This window comes from Falco punctatus (assembly GCF_963210335.1).
Source record: "Falco punctatus genome assembly, chromosome: 1".
Lineage (NCBI taxonomy): Eukaryota > Metazoa > Chordata > Aves > Falconiformes > Falconidae > Falco > Falco punctatus.
In genome coordinates, this window is record NC_137580.1 from 39983745 (window position 1) to 40007834 (window position 24090).

General features: G+C 40.0%; 1 protein-coding gene across 2 annotated transcripts in view; it reads right to left on the reverse strand.

The window, feature by feature from the left end:
- The window catches only part of ATRN (attractin), a 156628-nt gene that overhangs the window by 94493 nt on the left and 38045 nt on the right, over positions 1–24090 (reverse strand). For both annotated transcript variants that reach the window (XR_013929629.1, XM_080396418.1), the window contains exons 3-10: positions 22572–22685; positions 12852–12980; positions 10654–10859; positions 9202–9370; positions 7838–7928; positions 5801–6044; positions 4076–4259; positions 1863–2017 (exon numbers count right to left, since the gene is read on the reverse strand). Coding sequence is in view for 1 of the 2 variants with exons in the window: in XM_080396418.1 (XP_080252544.1) it covers positions 1863–2017; positions 4076–4259; positions 5801–6044; positions 7838–7928; positions 9202–9370; positions 10654–10859; positions 12852–12980; positions 22572–22685 (1292 nt within the window). In the remaining variant the exon portion in view is untranslated. The remainder of the gene's footprint in view (positions 1–1862; positions 2018–4075; positions 4260–5800; positions 6045–7837; positions 7929–9201; positions 9371–10653; positions 10860–12851; positions 12981–22571; positions 22686–24090) is intronic.

Below are 24090 nucleotides of genomic sequence, written 5' to 3' on the forward strand. Positions count from 1 at the left end.
GCCAGCACCCTAACGTATTCCTAGTAGTGCTCCTGGTCCAATGGGAATAGGCAAATCATGCAGAAGGTGTCCTGCCACGAGAAGAATAGAAAAAGTAGTCTTTTTTTCTGAAAAAAGCGGCTCTTTCTAAGCTGAGAGTTTGCCCTAAAGAATGAGGGTACCCACAAGCACCAGAACACTTCTCATCCCTGTCATGTGAAGTGCAACCAATGCAAGCTCTAATTCTCAGTGTAACACTGGTAAGGACTGGGCAAGTTGACGGCAACACTTATTTCATGTAACAGGAACCTGCCTCTTAACTAAACTGAATCAAGGGGGCTTATAAGAAAGATGAGGACACACATGCTAGTAGGGCCTGTAGCAACAGGACATGGAGGAATGGTTTTAAACTATAAGAAAGCAGATTTAATTAGATATCAGGAAGAAATTCTTTACTGTGAAGGTGGTCAGGCACTGGACCAGGTGGCACAGAGAAGCTGTGGATGCCCCATCCCTGGCAATGTCCAAGGCAAGGCTGGACGGGGCTTGGAGCAACCTGGTCTGGTGGGAGGTGTCCCTGGCTGCAGCAGGGGGTTGGAACTAAGTGATCTTGAAGGTCGCTTCCAACCAAAACCATGCTATGATTCTGTGATCATTATTGGCATATCTTGTTAAATGAATACAATTTTTGGTTTACACCTAATAGACACTTCAATGCGTCAGGGAAGATACAATTTTTCTTGCTATTTTGCTATGATGATTGCTATCAACATTTAAAAAAAATTACTTTTAATTTAAAAACTAATTTCAATTTAATTTAAAAAATGACTGTTGAAAGACCGAAAGACCTCGGTTTAATTCTTCAAGAAAAACCTCAAAATAAAGCTAGCTAGGGGCACACAATATATTCCACAGGGATAGGATTTGAAGTCACAGGAAGCAGAAGGGAATGATCCCTGTAACAGACAGCAAAACGGCACAAGGATGCCAAACCCTGCTGCTGAAAGTAATCCATTTGCTTGCATATTCCTTTCACAAACCAAGAGTGACATCTCAGTGCACCATCACTCACGGAATTCAGGTTTACATGATTATTTCAGGGAATCAATCATGAAAGCCCATATATCAGGAATTCTGAAAGCAGAAGGCAGAATATGATACAAGTAGAGAATGGTGCTTTTCTCCAGTGTGAATTATCTGGATGCGCATGCAACTTATTTTATATAATTTCATCTCTTCTTTTCTTCTGAAATGCAGGACCGCTAGACTTCAAATTCACAAATAAATGCTGCCCTCTCCTGGCTGCTCAAACTCAACAAAACCCAATCCTTCCAAATAAAATCTAATTGTTTGCTTTATTGTTAAATAGTGCTTATGGGGATATTTATGCTTATAAAGCATACATATAAACAAACTGACATTACAACCAGCACAGCCAAACAAGCCAGCCAGCCTGTAGTTAAAAAAAGAGCATGCAATGTACAAGTTGAGTGTCAGCAGGGCCTAGCGCTTATAACTGACCTAACAGCCTGCATTTTTGATAAATCAGAGATTAAAATGCACTCATAATATCAGGACAGCTTTATGGCTGAGATGCTAGAACAATATGCTTCCTATTTAAGAAATAATTTTTTAATGCCCAAGGTTATGTATAAACTGTTGACCAAATAACTGCTGCTGTATTTGCCTAGAAATCACTGCACCAGCTCATTTGCTTGGTAATGTGTAGAAATCTAAATGAGCCTCTCCTGATTACACATTCTTCTGCAGTACGCTTAGTAGCATTTGGAATAATATACCCAGCATGTAAATTAGTCATTCTGAAGACAGCTCTTTTTGAATATCCAAGATTTTTTATTATTATTATTTCTGCAAGAACTTACCAATATCATATGCCATAAAATCTGAAGAAAAGCACTTTGCGCCATGGCTCATGGAGGTGTCATTGTGCGTGTTTCCTCCAAACACCAGCATGGTTCCACTCACTATCACAGCCGTGTGCAAATAGCGAAAAAATCTACTGTCTTTAAGAATAGTCCTTCAGAAATAAAAATATACGTATTAATGAAAATTATTAGTAACTGGCAAAAACAAAACAAACTGTAAATCCAAGTTGCAGAAGGTTTTGGGGTGCAGGAGGGAGTCTGGGGATAATATTTAAGCTGCTTTTCCTAATGAGGTATTTAACAACTTACTTTCCACACTGTTCAATTCCTTGTGTAATTTCATTCTCTCATCTTCCCATCTGCTTGCCAATTTGCAGGAGAAATATATCTATGAAAGCCTCTTTCCAAAGCTATGGATCTTAAAATCATCAATTCCGCCCCTAGGGATTATCAAGTTTTCACACTAACTGGGCTTTTGAGCACAGTCAGCTAAACCTGCTGATATGGATGCTGCCTGGGAGGACTCCAATATTTTACAGCAACTCTACTTTTATAGTAATCTAAAGAATTCTTTCAAACTGGGCATGAGCTGTTGCTCAAAACCTAAAAACCTATTTTAAGGAAATCTACGCAGCTGCTGATAATGGAGCTCTGCAGCTTAATACCTGCAAAACTCAACACCTCAACCATGACTATATCATGGGAAGCATTAATCAAACTCACCACTGACCTCATCTTTAATCAGCATGATTAACAGCACTCAACGCAAAAGGTCACACTTTGTAAAATTTCCTTACTATTTTGAGAGGGTGGGATCGCAGGAAAATCCTGATGTGGTTGTGTCTGTGTTGCAGGCAGGGTGTCACTGCTTGCAGGCTGTCACACCAGTTCTGCAGAACTGCAGCACTCCAAACACAGCTTGTGCTGAAGCCCAGACTTCCACAACAAAATATTCAGCAAATGGTAGATCAAGGACCAGGACCAGCAACCTGTTTCTAATGCAGAAGCAGTGGCATCACAGCACACTGGGGCTTTCTGAGTATCTCTCTGTACTTGCCAACGCTACAGTGTTTGACTGCGAAGCTGCCAGTCAAATCACCCAAGGGAACATGGGGAGAAACACATTTGCCAAAATAAAGATCAGGGGACTGGGTTTTTGCCTTTCCATGAAATCTCAAGAGGGAGAGAGGGCCTAAATTACTGAAGAATAAAAGGAGTCATCAATGACACAAAACCCCCCCATCTAGATAAAGAAGAGCAGACAACCCTACACATCTTGCTGCAAGGCAACTGCTTGCCTGTTCCAAGAGCCCTCACAAGACTGACAAAATAAACGTGACCAAAGGAAGTTGGTGCTGCCACAGCTTGGAAGAATACAGTCACATCTGTGAAATTTTCTGACGATTCAGCCAGACTTGGCCACACTGTGGCCAAAGCAGAGGATCAAATGAACCAAGAAAGGAAGTGTGGCTATTGCTGCCTGTACAATGGGGCAGGAAGGAAGGGTTTTGGAAATTAGTCACTAGTTACTTTCCTCATTGGTATAGACTCACAAACAGTTGTTGCAGAAATACAAGCTGTTTTAAACCCTCAAAAAAAAAATATATAGTGATACAAATTCACATGTGTTGATTCAAAACATAGTCTCCTTTTTGCAAGGAGCCTTTAAAAACAACTTTAAGAAAAACACAAAATTGAGGTAAATGTGTTTCACCTCTATAGCTCAAAGCTGTGAAGTTTTGCTATAGCTTTTTAATACAACTCACCTCTGGGCAGAAACAAATCACAGAAGATTTCAGCTTAAGAAATGAACATTTCAAGCAGTTACAGAGCCAGAAGAAAATGGGGTTATAATAGAAATTCTTTTGTGGTCTTAACTGCAGAATGAATTATCACTCATTTGACTGCAGTAAGTGCACTCATATGCACAGTCTGTACTGCTGGCAAGAAAATCCCATCAAATATTTTTCTTTTCAGCTTTAATACAATAAAAGATTAAAATGCATTTCTTGGCTTGTTCATAGCCTTGATTATTTGTCATTATATGATTCTCTATTCATAACAGGACATAAAAATAATAGATATAAGAGCACACTATCTATCCTGAATGCAGGTATCAACGTACTACTGTGTCTTTATCAAATACACCATCCTCTTGTCCACTACAAACAAAAATGACAGGGCAGTATACAGGAAGAAGAACTACTTACCACATACGGGAATCAACTTCGTATTTGTACAAATCATCTGCTAGCCTGTATTTGTTGGCACTGAACGCTTTGTAACCTCCATGGATATAAACTGATCTTGTATTTGGATCATAAACACTACTGTGACCATACCCTCCTTGCACCAAAGCTCCACTCGTCTGTAAAATGTTCCATGTATTTGTGGCTGAGAAATGAAAAATGTGAGTGACAAAACATGGTTATTTTCTCTCCATTAAAAACTTACCAACAAATCTCATGGTAAAACAAATTGGGTTTCCCTTGACTCAGATCTAGACACTGCCTCTATCACTTCTTATCCAAAAATATTCTCCTTCAAGGAGTTTGTTGTCAAGAATGTTGTCAAGTGTTTTTAATTAGACCAGAAATATCTCTTCTACAGTCATTTATTACATTTTGTAGACAAGCTAAATAAATGAGAGATAAAAAGTATAGGGATAATATATTGTAATTCAATGACATGAAAATGCCAGCACTGTGGCTTGATTTGGAACAGTACCCAAGAGCACTTTTATTTTACATATACATATATATATATATATATATATATATATATATATATATATAAAGCCAGACAGTGCTGAAGCCAAGTATGACTGTTAAAAACACTGCAGTTGAAAACTAACATGTGATTAATGGTCCTATATCTCACTCGCTAAAATAACACTGATTTGAAGCATTGTAGACATAATATAATGGCAACTGAAACAAAAATACCAGATTACACAGCAAATCTTTGTAGCAAGTGCAGAATGAAACCCTACACGGGCTTCCTAACTCCAGGGAGATCAGGCACACAAAAGGCAAAGGAACTGAACAGTCTGCAACATCACACATGGGAAAACCAGAACAGTAGAAAAACAAATCACTGCCCCACACATCCTGGTTTTCTCTAGCTTTCTCCTAGAGGAAGAAAGCTCGCTCATGTGGACACCAGCGATCCTGGCTCCAGTAGATCCTCTGGATCAGGATGACTGAAGGACAAGGATAACGAGTCGAAAGTGCAGACAGAGCCACTACTTCTGACAGTAATCAGCATATTCACATTGTGAAACTCCTGTGCTTAACTATGTTCTCCACCTTGTCAGCAGAGCAAGGGACATGCCTCCAGAGAGCCATTTCAGAGCACCTAATTTAGGGAGGAGCTCAGTTCATCTGGAGAGCTTCCTAAGCTTCTCCACTGGTGGTGCTAGAAATCTCTGAATCTTAAAAATCAGAGTGTGGACTATTCCCAGAGATACGGGGACCAGATTATACCAGAGATCTGGGACTCTGGAAATTCACTGCCTGTTCCCCTAAGCATTCACTATTGGGGACACAGGTATCGGGCTAAGCAGACACTTGGTCTGAATTGTTACAGCCATTGTTGTATTCGCAGGATACAAAAATAATTTCAAAAGTGTTTGCTTTGTCAGAGGGAGAGAGGAAAATTCATCTAAATTGTCCCACAGTTATCTTGCTTTGTCTCTCAATTACAGCTTTTTTGTCTTTGGGACCTAACAAGCTGTAAAAAGCTGGAGGCACGTGGCTGTCTACTCACTGTTTGTGCTGCACAAACACTGAAAGTTAAGATTGAATTTCTTGTAAATATAAATAGAATGAGAAGAATGTATCTGTCTTTGTTTTGCTATCTGAATATGGATAATTTAAATAATTTTCAAACCGACTGTTAAAATCGAAGCGACTGGTAGGTAGGGCCCCACTCACCCAGGTTGTATTCCTGGACATTGCTGATATACCCGTAAAGAGGACAGTGCCCAAAGATGACAAGCATGACGGTGCTGCTGTCTTGCAGGGTGACAATGTGTGCCGAGTGGCCAACAACAGCGTACTGCTCCTTGGCTTTTGGCGTCGCTTGAACCCAGGTCTGGGTGGGAATGTGGAACACCCACAGTTGGCTGGTCACATTCCCCGTCGCATCTATTTTTCCACCATACATGTATATATCATCCTGAAAGAAGTTTGATTTAAAGTGAGGCTGAGTTTTGCATTTAGGAAACTGCTAATAGGTAAATAATTAAGTTATTATATTTTATATTCTCTCAGCCTAAGTTTTTCTCAAGGAGAAACATGTCTCCTTCACCAGTCACATTTGATATTGAATGCAATTTTTTTGATATTTTGATTTTGATCATATTTTGAAAATATTTTGATATTGAATGAATTTGATATTGAATGCACATTGAAGCAACCATGACTGCCAGGGTATGTACCCAAGTCTGTAATGTCAGAATATCTTCAACACACACAATTCACCCTACAGCTGTGTATGGAGGGGAAGGCGTGTGGGGGCAGCAGTGACCTCCAGATGACAGACATCAAAATTTAGGTGCCAGTAATGCTAGCTGAGTGTCTAAATACCTATATAAAATATAGTGGAGCCTGGAGAATAATTCAACTGATCAAAAGCAGGGATGATGTGCCTACTTTTGGGTAAGCTGACTTGCTCTCCAGATTTCACTACCTGTGCTGACTATGTCTGTTTTCTCTACAAATGGAGCTCAGAGGCTCCCCAAAGCCACCCAAAGTTGGGCACCTTAAGTCAGGTAATTTAATAAGCAACCTGAATCCCTCCCACAGCTTGCAAATCCAAACAGCAGAAGGTAGCTGGTAAGAAATGCAGTTATGATGGAAACTCCTCTGTGTCCATACACTAAAAGTTTTGCCTTCAAAGTTAATGCACTGACAAAATACTGGAAAGAAGTGAGCCAGGACTGTTAGGGTTTTAGTAATCATCCTGTAAGAGCTAAGTTCCATAAAGTATCCAGGTTCCTTTGTGAGTTTCTCCAGGCATCTCAGAGTCAGTCATTGATCCACCGAAGTGTGTAGTGCAGCCCTGTTTCCCTCCTGACAAGGTGCCAACGTTTGAAAGGGAAATTCTCTACTACAGCTGGTGCTTCTTGGGAAATTCCTGAGAACCACTGTCCATCAGTGATTGTAAACCCACTGCTGTGCCCTGCTTCTGAACAGTTATTTGTAGAATGCACGTTGAGCCTTCACAGGTAGGAATTTCCATCCTTTCAGGTTCTTCAAGTGGTCTATTTGTGAACGTTGCTGTGTGGAGTTTTTCAAGGGTTTATAATTATGCTTTATTATAGGCTTGCACTGTGATGAGCTAATTAACATTCAAAACCCAAAGGTCAGTAAAGGATTACCTCATTTCCTTTTCAAAGACTTTGCCGTACTGCTCTCACGTGGCCTGCTCCCACAGCAGGGCATACAGGTGAGAACTGAGGTAAGAAACGTGAGACAAATCCACTTGCCATTTCAGATGCCAGAAGAATAGATTCACCTATCTACTGCAGAAGCACAGCAGGCTCCAAAAATCCCTAATTCACATGCTCTGCTTTGCTGCCGTGGAGAACAGAGCTCATAAAAATATTTATGTGGTCTACGCAAAAGGCATTTGAGGAACCAGCTGAACTCCAGCAAACTCTAGCCATCAGGCATTTCTTGCAAACACAGACAGTAATAAGGAAATAATGACCTCACTGACCTCAGTCAGCCTTAAAGTCTCTGAGAAAAGGGCAAAGAAGGAACACACAAGCAAAAGCACTACAGACTTCCTAGGACAGCAGTGCAAGGATGCCCTGGAGTACAAGGAAACAGACTGGTATAACCATGGACAAGCCTCTGAATGAGAAACGCTTCTCCCAAAGCAAGACTGATCTGTCAGAGGGTTTGGGTAGGGGGGGAGAAGACAGGGAAATCAGCTGGGAGGCGAGTCTGCAGCACTGAACTTACCTTATGTAATGCCAACGAATGACCGTATCTCATCTCTACTGAGTTCACAGTGTTGTCCAGTGGAAGCCACTCTTCAGAAATAAGATCATACCTATATAATAACAATGGAATTAATTTTCTGAGAAGTAGACATTAAAATTGAATAAATTATTGCTTGTCCTTTGCAGGATTTGTGGGAAATCATTTACCAGAAGTCCTACCAAGATTTCAGTATGCACAAAGCCCACAGAGACTACTTATGGATTAAAAAAATCCAGTCCAGTCTGCTGTTACTTAACGTCCACATATTGATTTGCTTTTCTCTGCGTTTTCTTTCCCATGCAAACCCAACACCTAACGCATTGTCTATTAAGCTGTGACAACTTACACCACATGATCCACCCAGAAAAGTAGAAAAAAAAACTTTACTCTAAGCTCAAATAAGTTCCAAGTACTTGATGAAAAAAAACCTGCCAGTGTTTAAAAGGCACTTTTTAATTATGTCTTTGTCACTCAAGCATATTTTTCCTGTGAACCTGAAACAAGATAAACCCTCTGCCCTGAAAACGGCCTGTGGCTTTTTAGATAAAAGAATGACGTATACCTGACAGGCTTACAGCTTTATAAGATAAAATGATCTCTGAGAAAGTGTTCAATGAAGCCACAAGGTATCTGTTGAAAAATCAGGCATGACTTTGAAAGAGTAAATTGTGGATGTGATCAACAGCTATTCTGCAACTAAACGTGTGCATTTTCAGCTCCTCTTTAACTTCCCCTACAAGAACCATTACCTTTGGACATGAGTGCAGAACAACAGCTTGCACTTAGGTCCATTAAAATGAGGTATATAGGTATCCCTGGAGAAAAAAAAATCCAGCATTTGCCCTGATCTGTCCAAACACTATCAAGCGCAAGAGGAAGCCTGAAATGCTGGGGTTTTTATGGGGGATTTCCATGAGGTACACAATTATTATTTGATATCTTAGTTACTGTTAAATCTCCAAAACTAACTGCATAAATGTCATCATCCTCTATGGTATTTAGAGGTTTGGTACCCCATCCACGATGCATAAACATCCACAATAATCAGTATGTATTAATTAAGGAGCCGAACACTCTCAAGTCACACAGATGTAATACAAGGAAGGGCTAGTAACACTGAAACAGAACTACCCTCTTTGAATACAAGGCCAGATACAATTTAGAAGCTGGCCTTAACAGCATTTTTCCACATCTCAAATGTGAGTCTTAAGTTTTTATTACTGCTGTTTTCCCCTGGAGATAGAGCACAGGCCAAAGCACAGCATGTCAGATGGCTTTTTCTAAAAATAATTCTCAAATCTAAGTTCCTCTACTTAGACATTATTATCTAGGTTTATACTCACGCTAAAACCTTCTGAGAGTCAGAATGATTGAAGACATAGCCTCCAACAATCCACATTTTATTGTCATGGATTATGGTTTTGTGAGATGCTCTTGGAAGTTTTGGAAGAGAGTATTCCTCCCGGGTCCAAAACGACTGGTTTGCAGGTACAGGAATTGAACAGCCAGGACCTGGGAAAATAAAGTTTAAAAATTAAATTGATTCTTTCCAAAGCCTGTATTTCAGCTGAGGTCAGTACCCTGCACCACAAGTGACAAAGATGGTACACAGACAGGCAATAGGTGGATGCTCTGATCTTTGTTTCCTTGCTCACACCAGCAATCTGCAATGGACCTGGTGTGTGATTTCCCAAACATAAGCACCTACTTCAAAGTCTAAATTGTCTTCAGAATTAAAAATTGTTTCCAGACTATGCGGTTCAGGGATGCAGCAAAGCTGACACTCTGCTCTGTTCTCCCCCTCCACGATTACAGGGGGGCACAATGCAGACCCCTCCCCACTCCACGCTAAGAGGCTATCTTCCAGCATTTATCTAGCTACCGTGTGCCCACAGAAGCTGCAACACAACCTGCAAAAGCTTCAGGAGACCTGCTCAGCAGCATGCTATAAAAACCCCAAGGGTCCACAGCTATCTTTCCCTCTTTTCATTCCTTTCCTTCCCAGCAATATGTTTTTGTGAACTGCTCACTTCTCACTTTTTCCTATATTTCTGCTGCTCTTAAAACCAGCTTCTTCACTGCCAGGTTTCCCTTCACAGTTCCCCATGGAGTTGTCCATGCTGTCACAACCAGACTCCAGAAAAGCATCAGGAGATGCTACACTGCAAAAAGGGATGTGGTTTTCCAGCCGAGTACAAGCCCTGAAGTATATTACCTGCAGCTGGTTTTATACCTGAAAGAGTATGTGCTAGCCTCAGTACTGGGTGCATTCTCCTTAGGATGCTCATTTTACTAACCTGGGTTCTTTCCACACAGTCTGTTTTTGCAGCATAGCTGAGTACTGGTAGCAGGTGCTGCCAGTGTTGTAGCTGGTTGCATTTCATATGAGACCAATTCTTGCCTGTCAGTATATCTTTGTAAAGGAAACACCTGTTTGGTACAAACTGTTGCCAAGACTGGCATGGCTGACCAGTATAACCAGACATGAGAAAAAGGCATTTTGTGTGTTCAAACAGGTTAACTACTGCCACCAGGCTCAAAATTTGCCTTAGGTGCACAGGAACAAAGTTCAAAGTTTTTGTGTGATGCCTTTGTATGGTAGCATAGTTGCTTTTAAAAGCATTTGTTACAAATTAAGTATGATCTTTTGATAGAAAAAGGTAGATACTCTATGTTCCTAGTCAAGATTCTAATACTTCTCAAGGACAACATCCTCAAATGCTCCCAATTAAACTGCAAGAGCCATACACAGAAAAGGCATCCAAGAGCTTCTCTACGTTAATCAGAAGACTTACCTTGCCAACCTGCAGAGCACAAACATGCCTTAGTATCATTAAAGTTGCAACGCCCCCTCTCAGGCGCCCCACAATCATCTGTGCAGTAGGGAATATCACAAGCTTCTCCCTTCCAGTATTTGGCACATTCACATTCCAGAGCATTGCTGCTGTTATTAAGCCTGCACTCTCCTCGGCCAGAGCAATTATTGGGACACATATTGAAACTGTGAACATCAGAGAAAGAAGGTTTGTCAGTAATGAAACAGATGCCCAAGCTGTACCTCTTATTAATGAATACAAAAGTGATGTCGAACAGAAGTTAATACAGCTGTCTGTTAACATGCAAACCAACGAGACTCGCTCATCTAGAACCTGACGTGATGGATCTGTAGAGATTTGTTCTCTTATCAGAGCTGCCTCAGTTAATGAGTTAAACTTAAAACTCCTCTGAAAAATTTTCAGTATGATTTTTAGCCATTTGTAATTCAAATGAATTGCCTTAAAACACTCCAACAGTAAGTGAAGAACTTAATCAGCACATAAGGCTTTTGTGGTGTCTGTGCAATTTATACTTAAACTACTCACAATTAGGTGCTGTTCTGGGATCTGCTTACTAAGGGAACACACTTGAGATGAATCCCAAGCCAAAGATGTGCCTGTTTTGAATAATTTCTGACTTCATACAATCTGGAATGAGCTGAGGCAAAACCAGATACATCCTTTGTATTGGTGAGAATCCAAATTCAAAGACCCTATTCAGTTCCAAATTCCAGTTTTTGCCAGTGTGTCAACCAGTGTAACTCACAGATGGGGATTACTACCCAATATTCTCACTGTCATGTGACAGGTGGAGTCACTGCCTCCAAGATCATAATTTCACAAGTGCTTGTGAAGTACCTATGTCCAGTAGAAACTATAAAGACTGTTAAACTGAATAGAAATAAATACACCCTTTTATCTACTTTCTAAAAAAAAATTAGGAGGAAACCTAACGACCAGAACACATAGAAGAAAAAAAACCCCACAAAACAGCACTTAAAAATGGTTTGAAATGATAAGACAGTGAAGATATAAAGTAATATTAAAATCTCTTAAAGGAACTTAGAAACAGCAGGTTATTCCTTAAGAGAGTGTCTCTATTGTATTGCAATGGTGCAATACCCACAGCTGGTGGTAGATGGTGTCATGGTTTATGGTATCAGCCAGACTGAAAGTGATACCACTTCAGCTGCTATGTTTCAAGTAACTTTGCAAAGGCTCTTCATTTTCCTCTGGAGTTTTCAAGGGGTGCTGGATGCCCCACATTTTTCAAAGAATCCACTGTATATTTATGTGTTTAATAAGGATGAAAGTACCGAGATTGATATTTAAAAACTAAGCACCTAATTTTGAGGAAAACTCAATTTTTGGCAAAAAGTCAGTTATGTCCAAGGATTTTGCCGCTATTTTTTTTAAAAGAGAGGTGAGAACTTCTGCAAGTTACACCCAAATTAAAATCTCCCGGTGCAGTGCAAACATACTTTCTATCTATAGGAGCAAAAAATGTAAAGCCTATGATCCCCACCAGAAGCAAGAAATACCATCTCTGCTTTTATGTCCACACTGAGATCATTTACTTCAAAACAAAACCCTTCTTAAGAGCTGTAGGTGAATTAGGGAGTACCCTAAAATTATCTCGAAAAAGCTTACCAATGAGGACCTATAAAATTTAAAGTACAAACCAAAGAACGTAACAAAACCCTTCCAGACTAAAAAGAAGCCAGATTAAGCGATGCAATCGAAGGACTGAGTAAGAAAGAGCATCCCAAACAAAATCGCTAGAGGTTCCTCAAGAGTAAGTGCAGCCCAGCATCCCAAGCGAAATGTGTGCTTATGCAGAAGTACCTCTGCAGACTGCGTAAGAGCACACACATGCACAACACACATCACTTCTGGCTGACTGAATACTATCAATCACATCTAACATAAAATAAATAATATGATGTCTTTTTGAGTAAACGTTTGCCTACGCTTACAATTGACAACTGAACATGATGTTGAACACATTACAGTTATTAGCCATTGCAAGGGTATAATAAAGATAAAAATCTAAATTCAAAGTATCTACTCATAATTACATGCTTCAACAGCAATTGCTTATTTCAAGACAAAACTGAGAGAAGAGGAAACCTCCTCTTGCTCAACCTGCAACATCACTCTGGAGTGGTATTACTTACTTATATGTGATGTTAAACCCTGTTAAATTATAGGCAGCATCACTGAAGAAATGCAGAAGAGCATATCCAGAAGTAGCTACAACTTCTGGTACTGTTTCGTTGCTATCTTTCTCAGGAACAATAAGACCACTGAAAAAGAAAAAAAAAAACAAAACAGAAAAAACCCAAAATTATGTTAGAAGTAAAACAAAAGGGAGCAAAGCAACAATAGTAAATACACCTGTATTAATAAAATAATTGAAACTCAAGGTATTTATTAGCATCTATTTGAAGTGTAATGCATTTGCATAAAGTAATCATCATTGTCATAGAGCAGTGTCATCAGATTGTTCTTCTTCAGCAAAACTCATTAAATATTCAAAAGAAAATGTCTTTACATTGTGAGTACGGATAGTCAACCAACCCTCGAAACAAGCCCATTCTCAAAGGCGTAAGAACCCTCAAAACACTCTCAAAGATAAAACACCATTCTCCAGGGACCAGTTCAGTAAGCTCTCTTGCTTGGCTTAATTATCTGCAATACAGTGGCCATGTTACTGACCCAGGAGCACAGACAAATTGGGATGTGGAGGCTATCAAGAGTAGCATTACAACATGCATGACTGGTCTAAAAGAAGGAATGGTTGCAAAAAGAAAAGCAGATAGAAAACCCTGAAGTACTGAACTTGGCTTTTCCGTAAGATAAATGTATACTGAAAGTATTTAACCTGAGTAAACCTGAAACTGTCTAGAGTTCTATTTATTCTTACCAAACACCTACTTTTCCTCCCTTCCTATTCTGCTGTGATTTAAACAGGACCCACTCCTAAAACAAGGTGCCATGTTTGGAAACAGAAATTAGCATGTCCAAAAGGCATAAAACTTGCTGTACCAAGCCAAACTAAAGGTCTGCTAAGGCCTGTATCTCCTCCTGAGTATGGGCCATAGCAAATGCTTGGGAAAGACTCTGACAAATAAAGCAAGTACAGAGCATTTTGGTGATGTGTTATCCAGCTTCCAGAAACCCACAGTTCAGGTGCTTTGACCTGGAGAATGCATCCAAGTCCGCACATTTAAATAAACCATTCATCCATACTTCTATTTCCCTTCTCAACAGCTTACATCCTTTTCACCTGGAAAATCTGCACAAGGCTGGTCACAATTTAACTCCACAATGACAAAGGACTTCTTCCCCTCGCTTTACATGTGTTGCGGGGTCCTCACCACTGCTTCTTGGGCTCCTCCTCTGTAAGTACAATTGCATTTACTCATCACCTTCCGGCCACCCACTCTTTTATAAAGCTCCAACTGACTCATCACATCCACATTTGGTGTCTTTTCTACCCTAAAGACACCCTAAAGGGCTGTCACACTCACTATTCCCACCTCTTTCACTGCCTCATACCTCTGAACGCCTCTGGCTGTTTCTCTACACCCTTCCAGGTTCTGCAAGATCCTCCTGCCTTTCAGTTTTCCAGGGTCAGCAGAGAGAAGTGAGGATGGTGGACAAGACTGTTTACAGTGTTCGAGATCAGCCGCCGTACAGATTTACAGAATGGTTTGCCAAAATAACTGGGGTAAGCCAACAAGGAGACTAAATGTCTCTTGAAAGAGTAACTACTACCTATTTACCTATTGCACAAAATAGCTTCTATCTGAAAAGGAATGTTTATTCTTCTTTTAACAGAAGCCTGACAACAACAAAACAGTCAATTCCTCCCTCATACAAAAGATGTAAGAGCAGATATAAACTTGAAGTCTATCAAATTTATTTTTTTGAAAGCCTTTACCTACACAAAATGCATTGTCTGTCACCACCCATTCATAGTCAGCTGTTATTTTCTTGTACAGAACCAGCTTTCCCCCAGCCTCAGTCCTATTTTCAAAGGTTGAGTCGAAGCTTTTTGACAGACTCCAAATCCCAGAGCACAGTGTGTTGGGCAGGGAACCAAAGGCAGCTCCAGGACTGCAGGCAGGCAGCAGCTCCCCTGGGAAAGCAGCCGGGACTGGTTTTGTGTCCTGTGACTTCTGAATATCTGAGGGCACCATCAACCAACAAGCAGTGATGAAAATAATTTTTCCCCCTGAAAAGAACTTAACTTTTCCTCTTTTCAGATCTATTCAGAACAGAAAGAGCATGAGCATATGTTTGAAGACAGCTCCCTAAGACAGGGTAAACTAGTTTCTACACTGAAGGAAAACACAGATATCCACAGCAACCCAATTCACATCGCCTGTAAAGCAATTCTTTGTGACCTGAATTTTTCTGTCTCCACGATGCAATACAATGGTGTGCTCAAAGAATAACAGACACACCCATCAATCCTTTCCAAAAGCTTTTGCTGTAAAAGTTGAGGGTGTTTGTACCAGGAGTAACAGATGAACTGTACAGTGAGTGGCCCTTCCTGCACAGTAAGTCTTACTGTGGACAAAAAGATATACTTCAGTTTACCAACAATGCCATAAAAACCCAGTAACATGACCCCATGATTTGGCTAAACAACTCCAGCACATTTGCTGATACGTAGCTCAATAAATATTTCCCTGTGAGAAAGCCAATTTTTTTTTCCTCTTTCAGATGTCAAGGATATGCGATTAAAAGGCAAAATCCACACTGCTTTTTTCTCCACGTGTAACAGGTGCTTGTTTCATGCTGAAATTTGAGACTTCAGATTACCTCTCCCAAAAGACCATCTCCTGCAACACCAGAGGACAAAAAATCTCATAAACTTCTCTTTGCTATTCAGTTTATAGTTTTCCTTTGTAATGCAAACTGTAGGACGGTACATCTCTGCCACAGGAAAACAGACATCTGAATATAATTCAGGGTAAGGCAAACTACAGCTCAGGGACAAGAGAAATTTCCTTTGTTCTGGTTTATTCTTCTTCAGGCTTGTTCTTGCAGCACTTATCACTGATATTACAGGGCAATCTAACTGGAAGGCCCTGGAGAGGGGAGAATAATGGCAGCACAGAATGAAAGTACAGAGTGAATAGCAGTAGTGAGAGAAGACAAAAATCCCCCCCAGTAACCTTTGCTTATTTAAGGACTAGCAGAGGACAATTATTTGTTTTCTCTTAGAAGTCTTGATTTTGGGATTTGTTTGGGAAGAAGGCAGGTACCTCCGCAGTGGATGCTCTCACCACTTTTCACATTTGCTCTTTTCCTTCCATGTTTTTCTGATAACTCCTATGTAAATACACTAATTTAATTAATTATATACTAATTATATATTAAACATATTAAATTATCCTACCTACACAAATTTAAAACAGCCTGATAATAGACAGACTGTCACTTCTTCCAGAGAAAACCATTAAGAGAACACAACGCAATAATAACAATCAGGTCCTTGAAAGGTTGAACCTCAAAACCCATGAATAAATCAGTGTGCACAGCATCATTTTGAATAAACCAGCACAAACAGAATTTACATTATCTGCCATGAAAAAAAAATCCAATAGGCAGAATCAGAATGATAAAGGATTATGCAAACTTTCCTTTAAACTACAAACGAGAATCTCTCAGAGACTCTGCTCTGGCCAAGATTAGCCTATTTCACAAGGTACTGCTTCTATTTCTTTTTTATAAAGTTTCAAAACATTTTGCAATCACCACTACTCCAAAGTAAATAAATACTCCTACTCACCTAAGCTGTCCAATAACAATTTCTTAGACATTGAAAGGCAAACCTCTGTTTTTCCCTGAAACAAATTCTGTTTTCTGTGTGCTGGATTTGTAGTGTCAGTGGCAGAGTGAAAAACAATATCCAGGAGACCCAACTCCTCTATCACCCTGCACACACCGCCTGCCTTGCTCTCTCCCCTACACGATGTAAAAATGGGAATTATTTAAAACAAAGGGTATCTCCTCTATTACTTTTCCTTGATTTGCTATGCAAGCATCATAGTGATGGTGTATTCATTATTTTCTCCCTAGACACAACCTGCTAGTGTGTCAGAGATCAAAAGCCTAAGAAGCTTTACTGAGCAGAAAACAATCAAAAAGAAAGAAGATGGGAGCCACGAAAGGCAAGGGTGAAAATACAGAGCGCAGATCACAGAGAAGTGAAAGGATAAAGGTGATACTAAAAAATCCGTAGTACATTGCATTGTATTTTGATATATTGGGAAGCCAAAACAATTCTCTTCAAATTTTTAAATACTTTCATCCATCTATACACACATGTATGCAAAATAACATCATTTATCCCTTACTAAAAAACAGTCCATGTACCTCACCTATATTCACAACTACAAGAATAAAGAAAAACCAAAACACAGAAATTACAAGAGACTAAAAATCAATCAATGCCAAAAAAGAAAAGGGGGGGAGGACAGGGGGGAGGACGGGGCAGGGGGGGGAATAAGGAGACATCTCAAATATAATCCCTTAAAGGAAAAGCTGTGATTCTTGTGCAGCAAGATGGCTCCTAAACATGGATTTTTAAGGAAACAAAGCAATTACAATGACACTTATTTAAATAAAGAAATAATAAGAAAAAGAAGACTCATCATTGAGAGCTGGCAACATCCCGAAGTACAAGTTTTTTTGACCCCATCTCCCCTTGATGCACTACTGGCAGACCCGGGTGCTGCAGCCCCAGCACAGGGGAAGGCTCCCTGCCCGCAGAGCCCTCCAGATCAAGGGGGCTTGCCCTAAAAACCTCCTCTGATCTCAGATGATACTCTTCCTTCCAGAGACAGTAGAACAAGGACAAACCATACACATATTAAAAGGTGTTTCATTAGCCACTCAGTAATTTTAATCATTATGCCACATGATGAGTGTGACTGTAAAAGAATATGGACTGAGAAGCCTCAAAAGAAGTAATAACTTTTTTTTTCATTACCGTGAAGAAGCACTCTGAAAGTTAAAACGTTATTTTAGTATCTAGTCCTGGAGAGACAGACCATGCTATCAGCCATGGTGAAAATACTTTTTCTTTTTTAAAACCTAAGACTGCTGTTATCACTCAACACCCAGGAAGCTCAGTACAAGATACTTGAACTAAAGAGAAAAATAACATTCTTCTGTCCATCAGAAACAGTTTAAGAACCCAGAAAGTGAAGAACTGAAAAAACTTTCTGCTCTAAGCTTCCTTTATAGGCCTTGAATTAACTCAGAGGATTTATCTTTTTAAAACTCTACGCTGAAACTCTCTTTGTCCACCTTGTCACGTTGATTTGGTGTTTTTGAAGGGGATTACAGGTTTAGCAAACAAAAGCAGTTTTGATACAATGCATTTACATTTCCCTAAGAAATCTGACTTTCAATCACAAAGACATTTTGATTAATCAATTCTCACGCAGTCCAAGGATCAGCTGGCTCACTGGTGGGGTCACGGAGTGAATGTGAACAAGAGAACATCATTCAGTAGACACATTTCTAGGAAAACCCCAAATACATTTGCTCCTCACCTTATACCAATCCCTTTTTTTTTTTTTTTTAATGCTCTAGAAGTTATTGTGGATGCAAAGAAAACAAATAGAGCAAAATAATAAATACTTAGAGGACAAAAAGTCAACTGAACTGAGCATGTGTGCATGATGACCGTATTGCAACACAGTCCAGCACTGGGTTGTAATATAATATATCCCCTATCCTTGGAAGTGGAATAAAAACTGATTTGGGAGGTGATGGCTGATGATGTGCTGAGTGCTGGCTCCATCACAGGAGGGTAAGAACACTGACAGAGGAAAAACATGGTTACACGCATCAGCAAAGCACACCCAACGCATACCCTGAAGCAAACAGAGCAGTAAGCCTTAAGCATTAAACGGTCCCTTCGTCTTCTTTACCGACAGCATGTACACCTGCACCTCGTTCTCTGCATATACGTGTCAGAGGCAAGGGCCACTTCTTCCTGTAGGTCTGTATAAGATCACCTGTAATTGATTAGCTCCTCTGGATATACTTGTAACACAAATAGTACCAATGCAACATGTTTTTTGTACCTTTCACACTATAATTGATCCTTATTAGCATCCCCCCTGCTGTTATCAGTTGATCATTTGCTCTACGCAATATAAGACAAGTTGATCATGAGGAGTAAGCAGGGTTTGCAGGTTAGTTCAGGAAGGACACGGAGGATGAAGCAGAAGAAAGAGAGAGTCTCTGCCTGTGTCCACGGCAGCATTGTGGGTGACAATTTCTGGCAAAGAATTGAGGGATCAAAGAAAAAAAAAAAGAAGGGAGACAACCATATGACAGATGAGGAGAGGCAGGAGTGAGCTTTGTTTAGCCTGGAGGAGAGATGGCTGAAGATGGGGTGAAATCTATTTGGTCTCTTCTCTCAAGTAACAAGCAATAGGATGAGACGAAACAGCCTCATGTTCCGCCAGGGGAGGTTTACATTGGATATTAGGAAAAACATCTTTAACAAAAGGGATGTCAAGCACTGGAACAGGCTGCCCAGGAACGGGGTGGAGTCACCATCCCTGGGGATATTTAAAAGATGTGTAGCTGTGGCACTCAGGGACATGGTTCAGTGGTGGCCTTGGCAGTGCTGGGTTAACAACAGGATTTGATCTTAAAGGTCTTTTCCAACCTAAATGATTCTCTGATTACCTACGGAGAGATTACAGAGGAAATAGCACCAGAGGTTTACAGAAAAAGGACACGAGGCAACAGACACAGGTTAAAGCAAAGGCAATTCTGATTAGGTATTAGTACAAGATCCATTTATTATTATTGTTATTTTTTAATGTGAGTGTGGCCAAACACTGGACTACTGGCCCAGAGGATCAACAAGATCTCCTTCCTTAAAGAGAAATTCACAACTTGACTGGGCAAAGTCTTGAGCAAGGGCCTGATCCCACTCTGAAGCTGGCCCTGCTGTGAGTGAGGAATCAGACCAGGGTCCCTTCCAATGCAACTCACCCCACATCCTGTGCCTAGCTCAAATCTGGGTATACAAGTGTCATGTTTACCTGCAAACAGTGAAAGGAAGGTGAGCTGCTCCTGTTTTCTGAGGGTACAAGAGCTCACATGGAGGCAATGACAGAGCAGACAGCACAGCAAGCACCATCTGGCACCCGTGTCATGGTTTAACCCCAGCCTGCAACTAAGCACCACACAGCCTTGTGCCAGCTACTACGAAGAAAGTTAACTCTATCCCAGCCAAAATCAGCCAACCCAATAGCAACTATGGGGCGCTTCTGAGCAGTCTCAGCCCCCAGAGCCCAAGTGTGGGGCCACAGCCAAAGGTCTTGCACAAGAACGACTGGTTTAGAGAAGGAAACCACCCTGCACCGACAAGTGCAAAATGAAAATAAAGGTGGAAAAGCAGCTCCAGTAAATGTTTAACATAGAGTAAAGTATAAAACAAAACCAACAAAGTTTACAGATGATGAGTGTAGTTTGTCTGCTTCAGATTTCTTCATTCTGTGGAGACAAATGTGCTCGATTTCCATTTCCTCCATATTTCTTTATCTCATTTTTCAAGTGGCACATTTACAGTCTCACATTGCCTATGATCACAGATATAAACCAGCAAAAATATTTTTAACCCCGCTTAGCAGAAAAAAAAGCTTCATGTACAGGACCACACTGCCCCAGGGGCACTCAGACTATGCGGAGTTTAGTAAACAGTTTATGAAGACACTTGGACTGTGTAAATGTTTGCATTATGCAAGTATTTATCGCAGTTAAAAATTGATAAAACCAATTTAAAGTTTCTCCATAGTCCAGCACTGAGGATTTCCAAGATCATCTTATATTCAGGGTAAATACCATACTGTAAACAAACATAAGCAAGCATCAGAAGGTCAAGAAAACAAGAGGAAAGCAGTGAAGGAAGTGAGGGCTCAGGCAACTGCTGTAAAAAAACAGGGACACAACAAAATCTGAGCTTTAGAGAGGAAAGAATTTACAGTGTTTATCAACAAACTCTGAAAGTTTAGTGTCCAACCATACAAAACTCAATCTTGCAAATCCCCTGGCATGGTGCAAAAATAGTGAACAGTAAAATACAGTTACAGTTAATATTAAAACTTAACATAAGCCAAGGAAACAGATAAAACATGAACACTGCTCTTGAAAAATTCTAGTGCATTTGTATCAGACAAAGGTATTTTTCAACAGGTGCTTTTTTGCGCTTCATCAAAATTACAAGCATCTGCTGTTTCCTGAACTTGGTTTACTGAACACAACAGCTCACTATACTAATGAAGATGAAATTCAAATGTCATATAAAGAAGCAATTAAAAAAATAATTTTCCTACCTCAAAAATGTTATTGTATTAAGCTCATGCTTGCTTGTCCTCAGGCACAGACTTCCTAGTGATTTACAGATGATTTTAAAATCTGAACCGTAATTGTTAATGCTGTGAACTACTTATAACCTCAATTTAAAAAGCCTATTAATTTTTGGAAAACACACAAGAAACTGCAGGCACAAATCATGATCATTTCACCTTTTCAACAGTATATTAAAAATTAACTCGATTAGAGCAAAATGATTGTGAGCGAAGATGACATTTCTTTCTCTTCCTGCATATCAATTCAGTACATGATACCAGGAGAGGGCTTCCAAGCTACACTCACAGGTTTTTGGAGGTTTTTAGAAGAGAGAAGGTTTCTTCTCCAGATGCGGTGAGAGTAACATAATAAATTCATTTGTGTCCTGTTTTGACCTCAGGTTAGTCTGAAGGTTTACAGGAAGCATTCTTTCACTAAAAAACTACTCTGCATTTTCAGCTGAAGAACAGAAAAAACATGTGGTGTTTTCAATTTCTTTTTATCAACTTGTTGTTCCCATGCTGTTCTTCTCTCATAGAGATTACAAGGATTTTTTAGAACAAACAAAGTATTTTTAGAACTTCATTTCACAAATGAAAGGAAGCACAGCAGAAGGTTAATTTTGGAGATAGTTAATCAGCCACTTGGAACAAGTAGAGTCCAAAGGGAACCATTAGTTTTTCCATACACAACTTGGAATTATTTTTCTAATTTCAGCTAAAAGAATACAAAACGTAAGGTGGTGCTTGTCACTGCAAGACTAAAGAACATAAATGCACAAGTTACTTTTAGGCTGGACTTTATGATCTCAAAGGTCTTTTCCAACATAAATGATTCTATGGTTCTTCATGAAATGTTGACTGTTAACCAGTATCCACAAATTGTGGCCTCCCACTGCAGCCTGATGAGGCAAAACTCAGTCATCCATTAGAAGAACAGAAATTTTTACACGTGCTTTTATAAGGTTGTTTGACCCATCATTGTTTCTAAACATGTTCCAAATAGTTTAAAAATGTAAAGTTTAAGGTATATAAGGATATACATAGCTCTAAAAAAGCTGTATGCCTGCAATGTTGATTGGCTTTTGCCTTCTGTCAGTATTGACATACTACGAGTTGAACTTAAGTCATGTTTAAGCCTAATAAATGGGGCAGTTTTCTACTTTAGAAGGAGCCTGCATACCAAATCATCTCAAGCTCAACCAGATAACAAAAATTCTTTTGTCTCTCAAATAATCAGGATTTGGAAATGAAAACATAATGCTTACACATTACAGTGTAGAAACATGATCTGTTCATTGTAAAAGCAAAAACAACTCCTTAATTGTTTATGCTGACGATGACTGCACAAAAGGATACTTGCTATATGTGTTGTATTTGCAGTATTAAATATTTCAATTACTGGAACATATTTATATTGCTAGAAGCTACATTTGATCCAGGCTCCAAGTTAAAGAAATATCATTGCGTACACCTAGATTCTTACCAAGGGGAACTTACCTAAAAGCTGCCAGTAAGGGCGCGTAAATTGAATCTCCATCATACACATACAAGTGGTCCCAACTGCACTCTGTGGCAAAGTGATTGAATCGAAGCCTTAGGATTGTGTTTGGCCTATAAAAAAAAAAAAAATAAAATTTTGTAATTAGCCACTCAACAAACGGCAAAGTCCTTCCAACAAACTCCTCTGGTGTGAAGCTCTCCTCTTCTCCTCTAAACAACAAACTGAGTGACTTACTGTAACTGTAGAAGCATCAAACATGCTGCAGCTTTCTTTTTTGGTGTGCATGCTCCCCTGGTGTTAAGCAACAGATTCTTTATGGTCAGAAATACTGTGCTCTTAAACCTCTCCCCTCCACCAATGGCAGAAATTGAAGAGCAGGTGCAGCCAGTCCTCTGCTCTTCACTGGTACTGAATCCCCTAATGATAGGGCTTTGCAAGGGTAAGCAAGGAAAATCTACATGGACAATATATTTGAAGAATCACAACCACCATCAGGGAGCTTACCAGAGCTCTTTTTCTTGTTCAAGGGATTTTCTGCAGATTGATATGATTATGATGCCCTGAGATTATTTATTTGCCCAGAAGCTGGCAGAAATCCTTCTATTACTTTACTACTTCTGCAGTACAGATGGCCCTCCTGAGGGAAGCCTCTCCAAAGGCGGGGGGCGGGGAACGACTTTGGTGGATGCTAACCAAAGGAATTACTTGCTCTCCACCCTTCTGGGAGCTGGAATAAATAGATTAAGAGAATGCAAGGGAGACCCATCTTTTACAGGACGGGAGGCCCTGAGGCTTTAACTTCTGCCAAAAGGCAGTTCTTACCTAGGCTGTCAAGATGCACTAACTACTCACTGCCCCTCATTCCTTACAAACACTAATAAGGGTGCTTGGTTTTCTTCTGCGGATGCAAAAATATTGGGACCAGTTGAGAATGAACAAGTTGGAAGTCCTGGGAAGAGACTTGCTACCTCCCACCTGAATTAAGTGGGCCCAGCACACCCCAATGTTAATGCTACCCTTCAGGAAGCATCTACTCTGTTGACTTCCTAAGTCACAAGACGACCATCAAGGGGCCTGATCTTCTGAGATATATCAGCAGGACAAAGGTTTTATTTCCTTGATGTGGAGACAGAAACAGTAGTTCAGACACCAAAACTGGTCAGTGTTTCCATCACTCCATATACAAAAGATGCCCCCTAAGCCATAACCAAATAACATACATTTAGATACCATTAGTTCCATGACTAATATGCAAAGATACATGCAAAGGGAACCACGCAGAAGCCACAGCAGGTATCTAGTTTAGGACTCAGGCTCAAGCAGGATGAAAACACCACTAACATTGTGCTTGGACCCTGAGATAAAAAGAATCTATAGCTGCACTGCTTTTTCCTACCCACAGCTGTAGGTGTTGAAAGGAAAGATGCCAGTGATTAGGATCTCAACAGCATTGCCCTTGGGTTCAGATGAAATCCTTGTTCATCCAAATCAAATAAATTAATTAAATGTCAGCTT